This window comes from Rhopalosiphum padi, chromosome 2, assembly GCF_020882245.1.
Source record: "Rhopalosiphum padi isolate XX-2018 chromosome 2, ASM2088224v1, whole genome shotgun sequence".
In the NCBI taxonomy this organism is placed as follows: Eukaryota; Metazoa; Arthropoda; class Insecta; order Hemiptera; family Aphididae; genus Rhopalosiphum; species Rhopalosiphum padi.
In genome coordinates, this window is record NC_083598.1 from 6,955,091 (window position 1) to 6,976,348 (window position 21,258).

A 21,258-nucleotide genomic window follows, 5' to 3' on the forward strand; every position below is an offset into this window, starting at 1 on the left:
TACAAGTTGTATGTGAATTGTGAATATAGCATCGATTTTCAATATCAAAAAATAAATAAATTATAGATGTACAAATAAAATCCACGGTTGAAAATACTAGTTTATTTTATGACCTGATATTCATATTGATAAAAATAAAAAAAAACATATTTACCTCTTGTCTAGCATTCGCTAACTCTTTTAAATCATCCCATAGTTGTTGAGTGTCTTCTAACCTAATTCTGATCTGATCTTGTTCGGGATTATTTTCTTCGAGTAACTTATGACCAATGTTTATGCAACTTGAGATACGTCCTTCACTGCCATTTAAACCACTCATGAAGCTTTCAAATGCCTAAAATATATATTAAAATTATATTCTGACAAAAGGAAGAATTTTTAAGTAAATTACTTGGATTAAAAGTTCCACATGCTCTACATCTCGACCATAATCTTCTGAGGCAGCTACCGTTGTTTGATCTCCTATCCATTCAGCAACATCTTCTGCTTCTCGAATAAATTTATAGAATTTTCGACTCTCTACTAATCTAGTTGCTCTTCTTTTATTTAATGTACAGAGTTCTGTGTAAACTTCTTCTATATCAGTCTAAAAAAAAAGGTAAATTAATAATTATAATGTAAATGTAATTTTTTTTTCTATTATACCTGTTTTCGTAAAATATTTTCCGAATCAAAATGTGATCTATTTACTAGGTTTCTACTTAATTTAGCTAGTCTTTCAAGAGTGTGTTGGAATGTGTTCAGTTCTCTTTCTATTCCTTCAAGTTTTTTCATAAGAGTTTGTACAGAGTCTTCGTCTCTACCATAGTCGTTAGATGCCAATAAAGGATATTTTTCTTTTAACCAAACTTCAGCTTCATTTGCTTCTGCATAGAACTAAAGAATTATAATTAAAATTAGATATATTAGTTTTAATAATAATACATTTATTTTTTAATTGCATTGGAATAATTAATACTAACCATTTGTGATTCATAAGCGTCTAATAATTTTTGTTTCCTGATCTTTGATTGTTCTTTAAGTTGAGACATTTTTTTTTGAAGGACACTATAGTTTATTTCAATTTGTTGTGATGCAAAATGACCACTTCTAACCATTTGCTGCCCTCTGTCAACTAAAGCTGCGACTACTGGTTCATGAGATATTAATTCAGCATCTAAAGCCTTTAGAAAAAACAAAATATGATTGTATAAGAATTGTTAAGCACAATATATATTTTTTATTAATACATTATTTTATAATATAACTTGCCTGATGTTTATTTTGTAATGCCTGTACTGAATGTAAGCTTGTACCAAAATCATGAGAGTTGATTTGTAGTTCTTTGTCATTAATCCAAGTCACTTCTTCTTCAATATCTCGTGATAGTCTATAATTTATAAGAGCATCTTCAAGATTATCTCTTCTTATTTGCATTGGCTCTTGAAGAGAATTATATCTGTAAAGTATTCAGATTAGTTATAACAAAATAAACTAGTTTGTTTTTGTTACATACCTTTTAAGAACTGCCTGCGATTTTTCTTGTATCTCATCTTTCATGAAATGATCAGAATTTTGGAATGTTAGAGCAGTATCTTTTAGAGATTGACAACCTTCACCATGACTATGAACATCATTCTCTAACAGCGAATGCCGTTTCAACAGATTTACAACACTTTGCAAATCTTTTCCGTGGTCTTCGGATTGTAATTGCATTTCTACTTCTTCTGTCCAAGCTTCAAGTTCTTCTAATGTGCGGTTAAATAATAATGCCTAAAAATATAATATTTTTATGACAAAATGATAAATTGTACTTATATTTATCATATTTAAAATAAATTCTCACTTGATAAGCGTCTTGTAGTCGTTGTTTTTTAAGAGAACTCATCTCTTGTAAAAGTCGCCATTTTGTTTCAAGTTCATCTAATCTTACTCGAATTTCCATACTCGCAAAATGACCACTGCTGATCAAGTTTTCACCTTCAGTACAAATAGCATTAACACGATTACGATTTGCAATTAATTCTGAGTCAAAAGTAGCGTGTTTTTGAATTTTTCGCTGTAAGTTTGTAGGATCTCTATAACTTTCATCTCCTGCTACTTGTTGTTTTTGAATTATCCATCCTTCCACCTAAAATTATAAATGTTAATTTTTTTTTTTTTTATGTTGCCATTCATCAAATTATTCTACTTTATTTACCTCATACATATTTCTTAAGAACTGTTGTAAAAGCCTGGAATCGTTTAAACGTTTTTTGCGAGAAGCTGTAGCTTCTTTTAATCTATCTCTTCTATTACATATGCTGACTAAACGCCCTTGTATCCCATTGATATCATAATGTTGACCTGTGACAAGATCTAAAGCATATTTTTCTAATTCATCTACTTTGACTAGTTGTGCTGTTAATGTTTTTTCAAACGCTTCATGTTTTCGTATTAATTCTTCCACACTTGACAATGATTCCTGTATTATTGGAAAAGTTTTTATTTAGGAATTTATTGTTAATTTTTCTAAATAAATTTAAAAATATAAATAAACGAATTATTATTATTATTATTATTTGTTACTTACCCCTAGGTCATCATTACTCAAAAATGCTTCTTTTGATGCTAACCAATTGTCTACTTGATCAGCTTGATTTTTGAATATTTGCAGTTCTAAAGCTTGACTTAACATAGTTTTTCTTTCTTCCCAAGCTGCACTCAATGTTCTGCGCAGTTCGTCAAGGTGAGCAAGTTCTTTTTCAGGAATTGGATTTATTTTCAATCCAGATTCTTTCAATGTTTTAAAGTGTTCTTGGCGTCCATTAATTTCAGCTTTTCTCTCTTGGTTTAATTCTAATAGAGCTTTTGCTTCAGCCATATTTGTGGGCATATCATGACCTTTAATTTTTTTGATTGAATCCACAACCCAAAGTTCAGCTTCTTTTAACTCTGATAAAAACTTTTCCCTTATATATGCATCACTTAGAGCTTCTCGTCGCTTTTTGGATAACATATGCAAGTTTCTCCAGTTATCTTGTAGTTCAGACAATTTAGTTTTGATCGGAGAAGACATATCAGGATATTTTTGAATGAGCCGCCTGCATTCAGATTCATGTTCTTTTGTTTTTCCTTCAATGGCTGTCATATCACGTTCCAGAGCATCCTGTTTTCTTTGTAATTGCTCAACACTACCTAGATTTTTACCAGTTTCGTTGCTAGACATTGCAAGTGCTTTCTCACTAACCCGCTGCAAAGTATCATCAACATCTCGATTGAAAGAATGTATTTCTAGAGCTCCATTTAGATGTTCCCTGTATTCACTTAAAGCACCTTGAAGAGCCTTCCACCTAATAAAATGAATTTATTTATTAATATTTGCAATTATATGATATTATATTTTATAATATGTTAATAGTATATATACTGTGTGTCCCCGAAAACAGGGTACACTTTATCACTCATTACTCTGTATATATTTTTCAACTTTGTTTGAAGGACGTTAAAATAGATTAATTGATCATAAATTCCTATGACTTAAATTTGTTTTAATTTGTGTATTTTGTGTATGCGCAACACACGGAATCTTTTTTAAATCGAAATCCTTATTTTGAATATCATTTTCAAATTAATCAATGTTTTTAAAGCAATTTTGATCTATCAAAAAAATTGGCAAAATTTGCAAGGTAAAATTTTTAAAAAAATGTATCAAATAAATTTTTTTTTTTAGTTTATGTATTTTTTTGTTCCAAACACCACATGATACATTATACATTTATTATTAAAGTAAAAAATTACTAACTATCTATGAATTATTATTTAATTTTATTATTACACATTATGAAATTACATAATTTATTAAAAAAACATATATTTACCGAAAATAAAATTTAAAATTTTTATTTTTTTTAGCAATACTATACAATTTAATTTAAAATTTAATTTACAGAAATTGTTGTATACATTTTTCAAAAGTCTCTCATTGTGTGGAGTTGAGTAGAACATGCCTCAAATCTTAGTAACATTAATAAACATTTGAATATTTATTTTATTTATAATTGTGTGTATTTTTTGTTCCATCAGAATTATTATTACTAATATTATAATAAACATTCGTTTTTAATTAATGTAAGTTCATAATGTGTAATAATAAAATGAAATAATAATTCATAGATATTAAATAATTTATAACTTTTATAATAAAATAATGTACCATATTATGGTGTTTAGAACAAAAAAATACATAAATTAAAAATTTAATTTAATTTAATACATTTTTTTTAAAGTTATACCTAGCTAGTTAGCTCTAATTTTGAAAATGTTGGGTTTTCGAATACATGTTGAAATATTAAAATTACTTAAAAAAATTGAGTAATTGGAAAATGATATTCAGAATAGGGGTTGTGATTTAAAAAAAATGATGTTGTTGCAAATGCGCAAATACATGAGTTAAGACAATTTTAAGTCATAGGAATTTATGATTCATTAATCTAATTTAATATCTCGCAAACAGAATTGAAAAATATTCACAGGGTAATGAGTGATAAAGTATACCCTGTTTTCGATACACAGTATAGTAAGTCACTGATTTAGTCATACTTATTGTTTAGATTTTGTCGACGTTGTTGTATTGATTGTGTATCACTACGCCCTTGTCTAATAAGTTTATCAGCTAAATTATTAATTGTCTCTATTTTTCCTTCATCAACTCGATTGTCAATGTCTTCAAGTTTTCTTTGTAATGCTAAACAATGTTCATAATCTAAACCCATTTCTCCAGCTTGGACCATCATTTCCTACAAATTAATTTCATAATAGATTTCATTGTTGTATTATGTGGTTGGGTTATGTAATATAGAAATAATTTTAATCTTACTTTGTCTCTGATCCAAGTTTCTACCTTATCTACTTGGTTATTAAATTCTAAGATATCTTGAGCTTCTTCTAAACCTCTACCTTTTTCATTAGTTTCTTGTAACAAATTTCTCCATAAAACTAAAAGCTTTCCTAAAGAATCTTGAATATCCTTTGAATTTTTGTGCTTTTTTTCAACTAACATATCAGCTATATTATAAATAAAAATTAATACTAAATAATAAATTGTCAGAAAAAGATTTTATATTTAAAAGTATACCATTATTTTTTATAGAATTAATTCTTCCTTGGTTTGCAGTAAGTTCAGCTTGGAACGCTTGATGTTTTTGCAATTTTTTGATTTTGTCATCTAAGTTATTAACATCACCTTTGCTAATTTCCACATCTAACTTTTTGCGTTTTTCACTGATCCATGATTCAGCTTCTCCGACATCACGTAGAAATTGAGCATGTAACAAAGCATCATCTAATTTTTGTTTTCTTAAGATGCTTAGCTTTCGAATTTGTGCTCGTCTAGCTAAAACTTCGTTCAGTCTTTTAGATATCAAATCACTTTCAAAATGGTTTTGACTGAGTAATTTGTGACAATGATCTTGTAAGAGAGAAATTTTTTCCTCTTGAGTTTCAAATAATTTTTCAAAACCTTCATGTTTTTTTACTAATGAAGCTACTTGATCCACAGTATTTCCTAAATTAAAAATAGAACCGATCATAAAAGTATATCATTATTATTCTGGTATTTTTTTTAGTAAATATAAATTAAAATACCATATTCTAAACTTGCTAATGCTACTTCTTGTGTGTTGCAAATTGTATCTATTTGTTTAGCATCACGAAGGAAAAATTGCAAATCAATAAGTTGATCAAGATGAACTTTTTTATGATGCCAAGAAGAATGTAATTGATGCCGTTCTTCCAATAAATGGTTAAGTTTTTCTTGGATTTCCTGTATACACATATAAATAACATAAAATTGAATTCAATTAAAAGTTAAGTAAAAATATAATATATAGTCTTACATTTGCTGCAAAATGACCTCCTTGTACTAATGCTTCTCCAAGATCAGCAACAGTTTGAAAAGTTTCTTCTCTAGCTTCTATTTCAGCTTTTACAGCTTCATGCTCTCCTTTCAAAAGCTGTGCACTCGCTGCATCTCTTACTTTTTCTTCTGTTAACATAGTAGCTCTCAAACTACTAGACCAATTAACTAGATCTCGAACCTATGATACAATTAGAGTAATAATTTATTAATAATTTTAAAATTTAAATTTAAAAAAATTAATTATAAAATTTTACTTGAGCTAAAAATCTATGCAAATCACAGCTTGCTTGTAAAGCTTCTCGCCTGTGTGCAGAACGATCCTGTAGTGAAGTCCAACTTTTAATTACAGTTTCTTGTTGCTTTGCAATATGAGAAGCATTTGACCCTGGGTAGAGAGTTTGTAACTTCACTGCATCTTCCACTAAAATCTAATGCAGAAATAACAGTTAAACAAATATGTAAACTTATTTAAGTATTGTGTTTGTTTACCTGAAGTTGTGCTTCTAAAGCAACAAGATCATTTTCAAATCCTTCATGTTTTCTGATTAATGTTAATACTGAGTTTAAATCTCTTCCTAAATCATCAGAAATAGTTGCATCTTTATCATTAATCCGAGATAATGCATCAGCAACATCTCTATGAAATCTATGAATTTCTCCAGCAGCTTTAAGTCGTTTTTCCCGATTTTCAATAGTAACTATCAATTGTTGCCAGAGTTCTCTTATTTCTTCTTGCCGTTTCTCAATTTCCGATGTATACTCTGAATCATTTGCTACTAATTTATTAGCAAGATCTTCACATTGTTTAAATCTTTTAGATCCTGTTTCCACCCGGTGTTTGAGGTCATCAAATTTGTTTTGCAACACCTATTATTGAATTAATTATATTAAAACATATGTTATTACTTATTTTAATTTTATATTTAAATTTGTTTGTACCAAGAGATGTTCAAAATCTTGTCCATAGTCTTCGGACGATGCAGCTTGCATATTATCTCGAATCCATTGTTCAAGTTCATAATTTTCAATCAAATATTCATGTCTAAATTAAGACCAATAAATTAGTACGGTGAAATAAAAGAATTATTTTATCTCTTACCTGCACATACTCTCAACTAATCTATGTTGTCTTGCTGTTGCTAATTTTTGTAATAGTTTAAATTGTTCACAAATATATTCCTGTTTAGACAATATAGCTTTAATATCTGGATGTTTCAAATTCATCATATTATTTCCAGTGTGACACATTTCTTTGACGATACCTTCATATGTATCTATTTCTAATTCTAAAGCCTAAGAAATACAATAAAAATCAATATGATTAAAGAAAATTATAAAAAAATAAAAATGTGTATTCATCATACTTTATGTTTGGTCAAAAGTTTAGATGCTGCATCTCTGTCTCGACCGCAATCTGTAGAAGATAACATATTATTTTTTTCAAGTAGCCAACTTTCAATTTCACTTGCTTCAAAGAAAAATTGTTGAGCTTTTAAATTTAACTCAAGTTTGCGACTTCTATCTTCGCCTTTGGCTAATAAATCTTGCCATGCATCTTCGAGTCCAGTACATAATGATGAAACCTAAATAAGTTAATGTTTATAATTTTATTATTTTTTTTAATTTTAAAACAGCTATAACAATAAATAAAATTATATCATTACCTGTTTAGTTTCTGGATGTTTCTGATGAATTAACGATTGACCAGATTCTAGGGTTTTGTTGATCATAGGTTGATGACCTTGTATTTCTGCTTCTAATTTTTTGTGTTTCTTATACAATGTTTGTGCTTGGTGAAGATTAGTACCCAACTCACCAGATTCAACAAGTGGTAAATGTTCTCTTATCCAACCAAGTTCAGCCTCTAATTCAAAACCAAATTTGTGAAAACGTAATGATTCATCCAAAGCTTCTTTTCTAAGCTTAAGTGGCTTGTCTAATCCATTAAACCTGAATCATTAATAATATGACATTAGCACATTAAAATATATAAATATTTCAAAGTAGATTAGGCAAATTGTATTATATAATAAATACTTACATTTGTTGGCATTTTTTTACTAGATTTTAGTATATTTTCTGCATCAAAATGACCATCTTGAGCCATTTCTTCACCAGCAAAAACTAAATCGTCAATTTTTTGTTTCCAATGTTGGATTTCTGTTTCTACAACTTGATGATTTTTAAGAAGTTGTTTACAATGCCGTAAATCTGTTCCCACTTGTTGTGATTGTAAGTCCTTTTTTAGCTCTTCATACTTGAAATATGCATCATCTAATGTTCTATTATAAGTGTGCTGGGCTGCTGCTTGTCTCAAACATCTGCCCTTTTCCACACTAACCTCGACCAATTTTTTCCAGTCATTATTTAACTCTGATAACTTTGTTTTTACTTCATCTTTTCGGTAATTTTCTTCGTTTATCAAACCTTGACCACACTGAAAAATAAACTATATTAGTATAAAATATTATGGAATGATAAATTTAAAAATTCTTGTTTACTTTATTAATATTCCTCAGTTGACCTTCATTTGCACGTAATTCACATTCAAATGCTTCATGTTTTTGAAGTTTTCTTTCAATATTTGTAAGATCTCGATATGATTCGTCACTTGCTGTTTTCAACTTATCTGTAAGCCATGTTTTAAGATCATCCACATCTGCTCGGAAAGCTTGATAATTTCTGCTTGCTATCAAGGCATTTCTCCTAACTGCTGCTTGGTCTTTTACCAAATTTCGTCGATGTAAAACTGCTTCTTTACGTTTATCAACACTACAAAAAATATGATTTTATTGATTCTAAACTTAAGAATATATTATTTAATTTGAAATAAAGTATAAACAATAGTAAACTTACTGATTAGTATCATAATGATTAGCTGAAATCAGTTTGTTTGCCATTTCACAAAAAGTTTTTAATCTTTCATCCTGGGCATAAAGTGAATTTTCGAAATCTTCATGTCGTTTTAATAGTGCCTCAACATCATCAACAGAACCCTTAAAAAAAAAAATTCAATAAAAAAAACTCAAATCTTTTTAACATAAATATCTCTTCTTACTCCTAAATCTGTATATTCCAAAAACATTTCACTTCCAGAAGTGGCTGCGTCAATATGATCTGCTTCTTTATTAAATATTTGTAAAGCTAAACATTGTTTTATCCATTCTTTTTTTTGAGCCCATTCTTCAGTAATATTATTTACTTCTGTTGTTAATTTATTGTTGCGTTCTTTGACTTCATTACTACTACAGTTACCAGAGGATAATAGTTGTCTGCCTAGTTCTGATACTTCTCTCACTTCATCTTCATGAGCTCTGATATCGTCACCTAATTCCTAGTATAAATATATTTAATTTTAGGAATGTTGGTTTTTATGAGATACTATGTTTAAAAAATAATATATATTACTTGATGGTTTTTAAGTAAATTTTCTGCTGTTACAACATCACGTGCAGAATTATCAGTGTTTACTAATTCTTTTACTGATGACAACCAATTCAAAAGATTTTTAGAACTGTTCATGAAAATCTGCTGCCCAACAGCACTTTCTAAACGCGATCTCCGGTCCAAAGCTTTATTCTTTACATTTTGCCACAATACTTGAACTTCTTTTTGTCTTTGAATAACATTTTCTAAAAGAAAAAATATGATAGATCAAGTCAATAATCATAATTTTTTTAAAAAATCAACATTATACCTTTTTCATTAGGATAAGAAACTTTCACTGAATTAGCCAATAAATTAACCCTGTTTACTTTTTCTTCTACTGGAGCTAATTCTCTTTCTAAATTTAAATGCCTTCTCTGTAACGCTTGTATAGTTTTTAAGTCTAATCCTACTTCAGCGCCATCAAGTTTATCCATTTTTTCTGTCATCCAATCCCTGGCTTCACCACAAGTTTTTTCAAATAGTTCCACGCTGAATGAAAAATTTTATATTTAAAATACATCTAAATTTTTAGTATTTATTTGTGAATTTAAAGTATATACTACCTAAGAGCTCCTTCTAAATTTTTTTCTTTTTGTGCTTTCAGCCAATTTAGATGATTCCACATTGTATGTATTTGATTTTGTCTATTGGTAATCATATTTAGCTGACTGTGTCCAAGTTTGGTAAAATCTTTAACCGCCCGATCAATATCTTCAACACGTTTGTTACTCGCAGATAAATCAGTTAAGAATTTCTATAATCCAATTTTATTAATAAAGCATAATAAATACAATATATAATTGAGTTTCAATTAGTATAATATGTGCCTACCTCATATTTCCTTTTAGCAGATTCAACAGTATCTAATTTATCTTCAGCCTTTAATAATTTTTCTTTGTCTTTAATCCATTTTTCAAAATCATCACATTCTCGATAAAACCCATAAAGACAAATAGAGTCTTCCAAAAGAGCATGCCGCTTTTTTGCTAAGTCTTGTGACTTTGTGTAAGTCTCATTAATATTTGCTATACGTTTTTCAATACTTCTTTCATTGTTAAGGTTTGTATTATCTTTCTTTGTTGGCTCTATATTAAAAATGTTTTGTGAACATAAAAATACATTTTAATAAATTAATATGATTACCATCTTTTTCTGGAGTTCTAGTTTTTTTCACTCGAACTTTTTGTTTAACCATTTTGACTTTAGGGACTTTTCTTGTACTTTTTATTACGTGCGGCCTCCTAACTGATACTTGCATAATTTTAGGCTCGACTTCACAAACATAGTTGGCTGGTACAAAACCGTCTTGGCCATTTAGTTTTCTTACACTCCACCAATCTGGGTTTGTTTTATTTAGCAAGAACATCACCTATAACACAGCAATGTTTTTGTTTGTCTATTCTAAATTATATTTTTATATTTTATGTACCTCTCCTTTTGTCATCGTCATGCCTTGTCCATTAAATGGGTACAGACTTTTTACTTGAGGAACTTGTCGTTCTTCTACAACAGTTCGGTGTTCGACATGTTCAATTATTTCTTCTTCTAAAACTTCTTGGGGAAGTAACCTAGTTTCAAACACCCATTCTTCTATTGGTTCAACTTGAACTTTTTGATTTGTATCATTAGACAACTGCAATTTTGAATTAATATTTTTTATAATAATACATAAAATATAATTTAATATAAATTAAATTACCAAAATATTTGATATTCCTGCTTTGACTAAATTGTCAGCTTGTGCATTCAATGATTGTATGTCTCCTTGATACGCATCTAATTCTTCTTCAAGTATTTTATGTCTAGCTAACAGAGCTTGTGCACTTGGTTCGTCAACTCCATGGTCAGTGGTATTCAATACTGTTAAATGCTCATATAACCAAGATTCTGTCTCATTTGCATCAGCATAAAACTATAAATATAAATATATATTTATATATTAATATAAATATTAAATTTGGAGATTATTAAACAATAAATTACTTGATAGGCTTCAGCTGCATCTTGTAATTGTTTAGTTCTCAGTTGAGATAAGCTATTTAATGAATTCCAGTTGCTTTGTAAAGAATCAACCCGTGATTGAACTTCTGAAGGTTCACTGGAATTTATACTCAGACCAGATTTACATATTTGATCAGTTTTTTGACGATGTACTTTCATCTCATCCAGTAAAACCTAATAATTAACTATTTTATTACAATATGAACACTAAAAATGTTATTAGTAATTATTATTAACAACCTTATGTTTTTGTTGTAAACTCAATACACCTCTTAAATCCTTTGCTGAAATGTCAGCCTTACAAATACGCTGCTTTTCGACAAGCCATGCTTCTTCATCTTCATGGTCTTCAATGAATTGATAAAAATTTCTTGCTTCTTCTAGTCTAGCTCTTCTTTCTTTACTTAATTCAGACAGCCTATAAAAATCAATGAATGAGTATGCTTTGATTTTTTTTTTTTAAATATTTAGTATATTTACCTGTCATATGCAGTGTTGAGTTGATTTAAACTTTCTTTTAATAAAGCAGTATCTTTATGCTTAGAAGGTACATATTGTTGACCTTGCCTATTTAATCTTCGAACCGTTTCACCAATGGCTGTAGTTTGCATTTCAGTCAAGTTTTGTTTTTGCAATAAGTCTTCTACAACGAGTAGATGAGGCCCAACATCTTCAGATTTATAGGTCACTTCAATTTCCTGCAATATTAAACAATATAATTATGGATTATCCTTTTAAAATATTTATTTAATTTAAATAATATTTGGTATTCAAGATTACCTGTATGGTAGACATAACTGTTTCTATTTCCCTAAGCATAGAAAACATAGTACTTATATTGTTTAAATTTATTTTGCGACTTTCTAAAAGTTTCAAAAGATCTTTCCATCTCTGCAATACTTCTTCCTCCCTATTTTTTACTCTCTGTGCTCCATGATAGTTTTCTTTAATCAACTCATCACTCATAGCATTTAAATCGTGAAACCGTTCTTTTCTTGCCATGATGTCAGCACTAATGGCTTCATGTTTCTTTACAGTTGCATCAACTTGAGTTAAACTATTGCCAAATCTAGGATCATTCAGTACTTGGATCATTTCTTTTAGGTAACCGTCTCGAAGAACACTCTAAATTTTAAAAAAAAGTATAGAGTAAGTGTCTAAGTAATTAGTTTAATATTCATGTTTTGTATACTTTTTTTTCGAATTTGTAATTGAGTTGCTCCAAACGTTCTTGTCTTAATAGCTCTTCTCGTAGAGCAACTTCGCGTTTATGTTCGGCCCTGTCTAAGGCTTCCCAGTTACGTTCAACATCATGTATCAATTGTCCGTCTTGGGGTATGAACACGCCTTGGTTAAGTGATTTGAGTAGGGTATTAATATGGAAGTAAAGAGCTTCAATTTCACTCCGTTCTATATACCTGTACACAGGAAATGAATATGTAACGTTAAAATGTAATATAAAACATACTGGTCATACTTGGGAGGTTTTTCAACAGTCCGATATTTTTTAAATGCTAATAGTTCACGCTGAATGCCTTCTAAAGAATTAGGAAAATTATGATTATCAAGTTCTTTAATTTTCATTCGTATCCATTCTAACAAGTCGGAAGTTAGTTGTTCATAAATTATTTTTTTCTTATCTATATCCATCAGTTGACCAAGTATCTAAAAAATATATACATATATAAAAAAAAACTCGTAGAATTTATAACATTCGTTATAAAATAATATTAAGTGTTGATGATTACATTGGCTATTCTTCGACCACTTTTCATTTCATTTTTCATCCTCGCAAACGTATGATAATACGAAGCGACATATGTTATTACGGATTTTTCATCTGGTCTGTTTATGTCTACGTCTATTTTTTCAAACAAAACATGATATTATTATTTATACAAATTAAAATAATCATTGATCTATTTTACCTTCAGCGTCAAGTAATCTTGGAATTCCTAATTCATTATTGGCTACATCGAACGCTATATTTAGGTTGTCGATATTGGTATTCTTCTCAAGCGAAGGAAAATCTAGTAGATCAGGCCGATGAGAGTGGATTAATGCATTGAATCCCAAACCATTTCTCCAAGAACCTATAGAAATCAAAACCATATATTATAACATAATATGACGTATCTAACTATTCCTAAAGGTACAGATTTATTTATTGTAATTTTTTTTTTACAGAATTGTTTTCATTATTTACATACCTGTAAAGTCTTGTATGTTAACGCCTTTATAGCCATTTGTTTTGCGCTGACACCATAAAAGCAAAGCGTCTTTAGCCGATTTTTTTTCACTGCTTTCATTTTCTTCGTCCTATTTTCAATTTTAGTATAATTTTATTAATTATTATAATATAATATAAATTTATTAAGCAATATAAGTTTATTTTGCTTTTGATTAATTGTTGAACACGATAATCACTTACCACATCGATTTCAATTTCTTGAATTTGAAATCTTAAGATAATTGTCCATATCAAACCCAAAATCAGTCGAGGATTTCCATCTACAATATCTTCGGCCCCGATGCTTTCTAATCTCACCTATTTGGGCATAATGATTATTTATGAGTAATTTTCGTTTATAATTTGTTGACAAAATTAATCAGTCTTAATCGTGTTCAAAATAATATAACCGATATATGTACTAAAACGTATTTTTAACAATACCTTTGTATGTAGAAACGCTAAGCTTTTGTTAACGTTTTCCACCTTGTGTACTCTCATACGCCCGTTATTTGGTTTGCCTAGTTTTTCACCGGAAATTATTTCTAATAGTTTGAGAAGCTTTTTTCCGTCCGCCAAGTCCACAAATAAGTCGTCCACCTCCATTCTTACCTATATAATATGGTTAACAAATAAAATACATTAAATATTTATATTGGGCGAACAGTGCATCCCGATTTTGTTTGCAAATCCACATAACACTCTCACTTTTTGTAAAAATGAGTTCATCCATTTGGTAAAAGTCTTCTTTTGTATGTGTAGCCTCTCCTCTTGGAGGGCTTTAATGCGCCCCTGTTCAAACTTAAGTACATCTTCTCTCTGCGTCATCTCGTAGCGTGTGATACTTGAATTGGCATTTTATAATACTGAAACAAAATAAAGGTATTTCGAATAAAATACATATATACGATAAGTAAAGAAATACAGAAGATACGCAAAGTTAACTAATTCTTGACGGACAAATTATTTGACCCATATTGATAAAATGATAATTACTTATACAAGTATTTAATATTTATACAATTATGCGGATTATTAGGTAATCTCGAATTCAGAAGTACATTATATAAACGCTTATTATTGTCTATATATACGATAGTATATATCATATCTATTATGATTTATAGTTTATACAATCGATATGTTATGTGTACAGGTGCAAAATTAGTGGAACTAATTTATTAAAATTGAAACACTTGACACTAAGCTATATAATATATGAGAGATTGTGTTATGGTAGGAATAATACAATAATAATAATAATAATATATTATAATATCTATTGTAAATACTAAATACCTCCACACAGATAAATGCAAGTTTATTGCTCAATTATTATAATAGTAGTATCTCTCCGTGTAGTCATATCTCCGAAAACAACACAATATATGATAATACATAATATATATACAAACCTAAAATGAACTTTTACCTATATTAGGATAGTCAGTAAATTATATAATAATAATTAAAAATAATAAGGTTTTTTTTTAAACAATTAATAAAATATTATATTACGATCAAACAATAAAAGTTTGAAACATTATACAGGGAGTACCTATTTTTCAAACACACACACAGATACATACATACACGCAAACACATGAAATTCATTACTTTTGTTTAAATGATTTATACACCACGGTAACTGTCAAGCCCCCATCTAGAAAGTTATAGGGTTTCTTTTAATTTTGAAGCCAAACTAGTTTACCAGGGTCCTAAATAAATTCAATCCAATAATAAGGTATATTTATCAATGTGTGGACAAATTGAACAAGTATAATTTTATTTCATAGCTTTTAGTATAGTTACTTATTAATTATTATTAACCATAATTTTTTTGACAATTTATGTACCTAGTATCTTTAAAATTATTTTACGAATAAAATGCTTTTTCTTCATTAAAAACAATTGGATTACTTTGTCAGATAAATAATATTATATATTATATTGATTCGTGGTGGGTTAAGGCACAGCTTTAAAATCATAATCGAAAAAAAAATTTCTATTTGCATAGGTATATCTATTGTATTTGAAATTCAATTATTTTTATTGTAATATATTATTACCCACTGGACAAAAAGAAAATAATCTATAATATACATTAAATAGGTAAAATAGTTTTAAAAAAAAAAACATTAAATTTCAACTATATATATAAGGCAACTGTACACATTTTAGACATTTTATATTTTATTTTGTTCATTTCTGAAAAGTTGTTTGAGATTGACGGGTTAGTGTAAATTAAAATATATGTTTAAATAATTGATAAGTTATCTGCAATGTTCAGGCCAGATTAATTATAAATATGTATACATGGATATGACTTTGTCATCTCGTTAAACACATATTGTTTATACTAATCATGTTTGGGTATATTTCAAAATATAATATTACAATAGGTAGGTAGGTGTGAGTTAATTTTTCATATACCTAACTATAAGTCTCGAATGAAAATATAAAACAACGAAACATACTGATGTGCAATAGTTTTAGATTTACTTTTAATTTCAATAATCCGGGATCGGATACATTGTAATAATGTGTACCTACTTTAAACGTTATGGTTATCGATACGATTACGTCTTACTGGTCTACCTATAAAGTGATAGGTTCAGCATTTACTGTATTTATTTCATTTACACAATAAATGATAGGTATTCATGTTATACATGTTCTATCCTTGAGCTGATACTTTATAGATTTATAGTATTAACCCATTGTTATTAAATGGCATGTATTTACTTTTTCGTGAGAAGTGAAAAACGAATTATTATTAAATTATTGTACGATTATAAATATTTTGGTATATTCGATAGGTATATTGAATTCGTAGCCATACATCGGAGTGTATAATAATAAATAAGTTAAAATACAATGAGATTATACATATAAATTAAAACCTAGTCAATGTTATGATACATTATTAATCCATCATCGCGCGTGTATAGTATACCAGTATCCATAATAACGTACCTATGTCCTATAATATATTACTATATTATTACAGGAAACACATGTTTGTATATTATATCAAATACCTAATGTATAATATAGGTACTTACAGTTATAGTACCAACTGCATGAACAAATATTATAAGTACCTATGACATATAATATACATTATACAATAAACTTATATAATATATATATATATATACATTTGTGTCGTAAATGATGCTAATAGATACACTAATATTATGCTTGAAGAGAAATCTGACGATGACAGAAATTTTAAATTATACATAGATTTTTGTAATACTTGTATTATTATTTTATATAATATTATATATATATTATTATATTATATAGGTTGATACAATAATATAAATATAGTTAATATTGATATAACTACTGGAACTACCTATATTTGTTTTTTATGACGTCGCGATGAAACAGTTGATGGTAAATGATGAATGGGTTTTAATTGTTGACATTGACAAATGTTGATGTATTATTTATTGTTAATATATTTATAACTTAAACCTATAAAATGTGTTAAATGTTTTATCAGTTGTATTTTTATATAAAAAAAGAAATCGCGTGTTACTCGTATTTCCATTTTAGGTATATAAACTATAAAGGTGTATATTTGCATCAATATTAATTTCTGGTTCAAAAATTACTACTAATTCGAATTGTAAATATTCATTTTTAAGTAGGTTAAAGGTAAAATATTATATAAATAAAATGTATTTCATTATTTAATAATATTATTTTATAAAAAAATTTAAAATATTTGATAATTAGTTAAAAACAATATTTTTGCTACTTTAAACGGTACCTGTACTGTATGATTAAATTACGTATGTCATGTTAACAATATATATATACATTTATAATTATTAAATATAGATGCTGATGATAATATAATTTTATAATTACTAATAATTTAACAATTCTATCAATTATTCCATTATCATTACATTATTGAAATTCCTTTGTTTTATATTGCAATATAAATCAACAATTCTAAGCATGTAACTATGTATTATAATTTTCAGTAAAACTATTTAAACTGACTATATATAGACAAATGGGTGCAAAAAATAAATGATATATTTTGATAATTATTTTTTTCTTCTGAAAAATGAGAGAATTGTTAATCAATTTACACGTTTTATGACATTTAAATTACTATATAATCGTTATTATGTTTGATAAATTATTTGTATTTGACTATAGAAAATGTAATTTGACCATGTAAAACTCATACATAATTCGACTATATTACGAATAGGAAGAAAAAAATGCAGTTTAACGCGTACTTCTCATTTTTGCTTGTAATACGATTTTCAATTTTAAATGTAAAACATATCATGTTTTTTTTTTCATGAATGATGTAAAGTCTTGTAAAGTATCATCTTACGTATGTATTTGGATGAATTGCAAGCGCAACTAATTTACAATAGATAAAAAAATAGTGATGTACGAGGTACGACTAGTCACGATGAATGGAATATAATATAGACATAATCATAGATAGGTATAAGTCTACAATTAACTGCGGGTGAATGGTGCCAAGTGGTAAGCAAAAAAAGTCGATTAAAATAATTTCAAAATAATGGATTTTATAGACAAATAGTATTTTTTTTTTTTTACTGAAAATGGATTTTGTTATTAAATCATAAATTTAAAAACAAATATAATATTTTTACTCTAATATTAGTAATATTACGTATATTATATTTTAGTCAAACAATTGGACAAAAAATAAACATTTATGTTTTATACATATCATACTTTTACATTTTAGTTATTAATAAAATGTTTTAACAACACTTTTTTTTATCGTTATGAGTATTATAATCGTTGTTATTATATAGTGTTAAGTGTAGTGAAAATTAAAAACTGATCAAATCAACAAATATAAAAACAATATAGTAATTACAGTTAGGTAATTTTACTGTCATAATCAATTTATAATATAAATACTTTAAAATGAAAAAAAAATTAAAAGAGTAATTTTAAATTTTAAATAATATAAAATAAAAATAAACAAGTGCTAAGTACATGATGTTTTAATTATTATTTAGTAGATATATGAAAAAAATACCATCAGAGAACAACTTCGCAGTAATAGTTACAGCGTAATTCATCCAGCATGGTACTTAATCCAACAAGGGATCCTTGTATAAGTATTCTATATGATATATGCATTAATTCAAATACTGATTTTTCTTTTTAGCATAGTTAACAACCATATTTTCAAATATTTTTTTATTATTTAAAGAGTGTCTTGTGGCGATACAAACTTATTTTTTTTCAAATGAGAGCTCGTAACCAATTTTTGTTTTTTACTAAAATTGCTGTAAACGCTTCATATACGTAAAAAATAAATAAAGTAATTTTAGAGTAAAAAAACTGCTAATATTAAAAAAAAATTAAATAAATAAAGGAAAAAATACTTTTCCGTGAATTTTTTTACAAAGCTTTTTTCTTATTATTATACATGTAATGTATATCAGGCAGTATACAATTTAATTTCTTTTCATCGTTTATTTAAACTTTGATTAGTTTTTTATAATAAAAAAATATTTTACAAGATGGTCTTGAAAATATTACTTATTTTGAAAATTACTACTAGGTCCTTAATTGTCGACTTGCGCGAGTCAAAGAAAATCTAAAAACACTCGGTATTTATTGTACATATTATTTTTAATCCGCTTGCGGTGCATAAATCTCAATATAATTTATATAAATCGTCTATTCTCTATTCGTGTTCATATCTCTGACATCCTCAATAATCAATATATATATAAATATAGTTGTGTAATATACAATATTATTAACGCATGAAATAGTAATACGAAAATAATAATAATAATATTTATTTTTATTAATATTATCATTAAAATAAATTCAGAAGATATTTATCGAATACCGTCTTGTCTAATGCAGTGATTATACTATATCAATTAATTTATATTTTATTATATTATACTACTACGGTGATGATAATATTACATAATTTATTGTTATTTATGTTATTATGTTATACAACCAAAGAAATATGTGAGAAATTCAAAACGCACAATGCGTAGGTATATAGGTAAAAATCGGCATTCGGCGTTTGACATATTATTAAACATACACACACTGCTCACGCATGTAATGTGGAAGGAAGCAGAAGGTCTGACAATGCCATCCTTGTTAGTAAATTTTGTCTTGTAAGTCATTTGCGCGCGTGTGAAACCGCGGTCCTTTCATTGTACACACTATTGATTGGCACACATACTGCTAAGTCTACTTATAAGTTATATATGTATTATACAATATACATCGCCGCAACCGAGTGCATTATTATTTATTAGACATACGCACGTATACTGTATGATATATATGGAATAATATGTCAGTGACCCGGCACGATATTTATACACGGATAAGCAATAAATGGGGACACCGCGATGACGATAGAGGATGGTCTATCGAAGATTTCAATGTCAATGACGTACATGAATACGTTCTTATTATTAAAATTATTTTTGCTATTTACTTGTGTATTTTATTGGGTACTCCATTTTACGAACTATAGTAGTATATTTATACTAATACTTAATAGATTATAGTCCACTATTTAATATACTATTAATACGTTCATATTTAAAAAAAAACATACACATAATACATAAATGACCAACCATAATTTAACTTTTGTAGTCTAAAATAGAATATTTTTCTACAAAATATGTATTATTATTGGTATTATGTAGACGTATGGAATATTAAATCATTTAAATCAATAAAGTTTACCATGATGAAAATTTGATTTTTTTCTTTATTAAAATATAGTATCAATATTACTTTAATCTACGAAAAAAACATACATATTTTGACCGATAAAATGAATACTTATAGCATTATAGTAATAGAACGGTAAGAACGGTAAATAGACCAATTATATCATATAAATTAGGAAAATTATCATCATACTGCAGTGTTCTTAAGAAAAAAAAAAGGATTACAACAAGTGATACACTGCAGTAAGAGTAAAATATATATATATATATATATATATTATGTACATTATATTATACACTACATTTTGTACAACACACAAGAATATAATATTTATATTATTTATATTCTGTATAAAATAAAATACAAAGTACGCATTAAGGTGATTTTCTCAGTCAACAAAATGAATTGGTTGATTGCATTAGTAGTAATAGCTCATCTAAATCAACCCGATGTATTTTGAATAATAAAAAAAATAATAATAATAATAAAACGTTAGCAAATCTTTTGTATTATAAAAAATAGTTTTTGAAAGGGTTTATTTATTACTATATATTTTTTTTGTAACCGAAGCCTATGGGCTATTTAATTTGTTATTGTTGCATTTCGGTGGAACGCATTCTTATTATTTTATCGTACAGCGAATTGCATTCTTCTGTTGCACAGCATTTTTTCGTTTTACCGTCTATTATTGATAATACTTAGGTACTTATTATAGGTATACCGTCTTCGACGGGGACGACTAAAACACTATTATATTATAATAATACACTTTCATTGATATAATATAATAGGTATTACGGGTATTACACTCTGTATTATAAAGTGTAATGGTTTTTGGACTTTTGGTTCTTATTCATTACAGGTAAATATTAATATTATTTATTTAATTCTTATAATTATTGTTATCTCTAGACCATATCATTGGTTGTTGTTGTTGTTGTTGTTTTACTTGTAAGTGTAAATGCTGGTATAAACA

The 21,258-nt window shown here is 27.4% G+C and overlaps 1 protein-coding gene across 1 annotated transcript in view; it reads right to left on the bottom strand.

The window, feature by feature from the left end:
* Positions 1-21,258, bottom strand: part of LOC132920375 (spectrin beta chain, non-erythrocytic 5) — a 53,727-nt gene that overhangs the window by 8,772 nt on the left and 23,697 nt on the right. The window contains 44 exon segments of the mRNA XM_060982722.1: positions 155-334; positions 392-586; positions 646-876; positions 963-1,163; positions 1,252-1,438; positions 1,496-1,752; positions 1,826-2,110; positions 2,180-2,443; positions 2,552-3,311; positions 4,561-4,757; positions 4,838-5,025; positions 5,096-5,524; positions 5,605-5,782; positions 5,856-6,056; positions 6,133-6,306; positions 6,368-6,745; positions 6,818-6,920; positions 6,978-7,171; positions 7,243-7,461; positions 7,543-7,828; positions 7,920-7,936; positions 7,938-8,315; positions 8,380-8,650; positions 8,735-8,874; positions 8,937-9,212; positions 9,287-9,510; positions 9,576-9,796; positions 9,871-10,061; positions 10,139-10,392; positions 10,451-10,676; positions 10,737-10,940; positions 11,007-11,219; positions 11,291-11,482; positions 11,549-11,726; positions 11,789-12,006; positions 12,089-12,433; positions 12,501-12,726; positions 12,786-12,973; positions 13,057-13,169; positions 13,237-13,401; positions 13,519-13,627; positions 13,740-13,856; positions 13,983-14,150; positions 14,247-14,404. Coding sequence (XP_060838705.1) covers positions 155-334; positions 392-586; positions 646-876; positions 963-1,163; positions 1,252-1,438; positions 1,496-1,752; positions 1,826-2,110; positions 2,180-2,443; positions 2,552-3,311; positions 4,561-4,757; positions 4,838-5,025; positions 5,096-5,524; positions 5,605-5,782; positions 5,856-6,056; positions 6,133-6,306; positions 6,368-6,745; positions 6,818-6,920; positions 6,978-7,171; positions 7,243-7,461; positions 7,543-7,828; positions 7,920-7,936; positions 7,938-8,315; positions 8,380-8,650; positions 8,735-8,874; positions 8,937-9,212; positions 9,287-9,510; positions 9,576-9,796; positions 9,871-10,061; positions 10,139-10,392; positions 10,451-10,676; positions 10,737-10,940; positions 11,007-11,219; positions 11,291-11,482; positions 11,549-11,726; positions 11,789-12,006; positions 12,089-12,433; positions 12,501-12,726; positions 12,786-12,973; positions 13,057-13,169; positions 13,237-13,401; positions 13,519-13,627; positions 13,740-13,856; positions 13,983-14,150; positions 14,247-14,366 — 9,861 coding nt within the window. The 5' untranslated portion in view covers positions 14,367-14,404.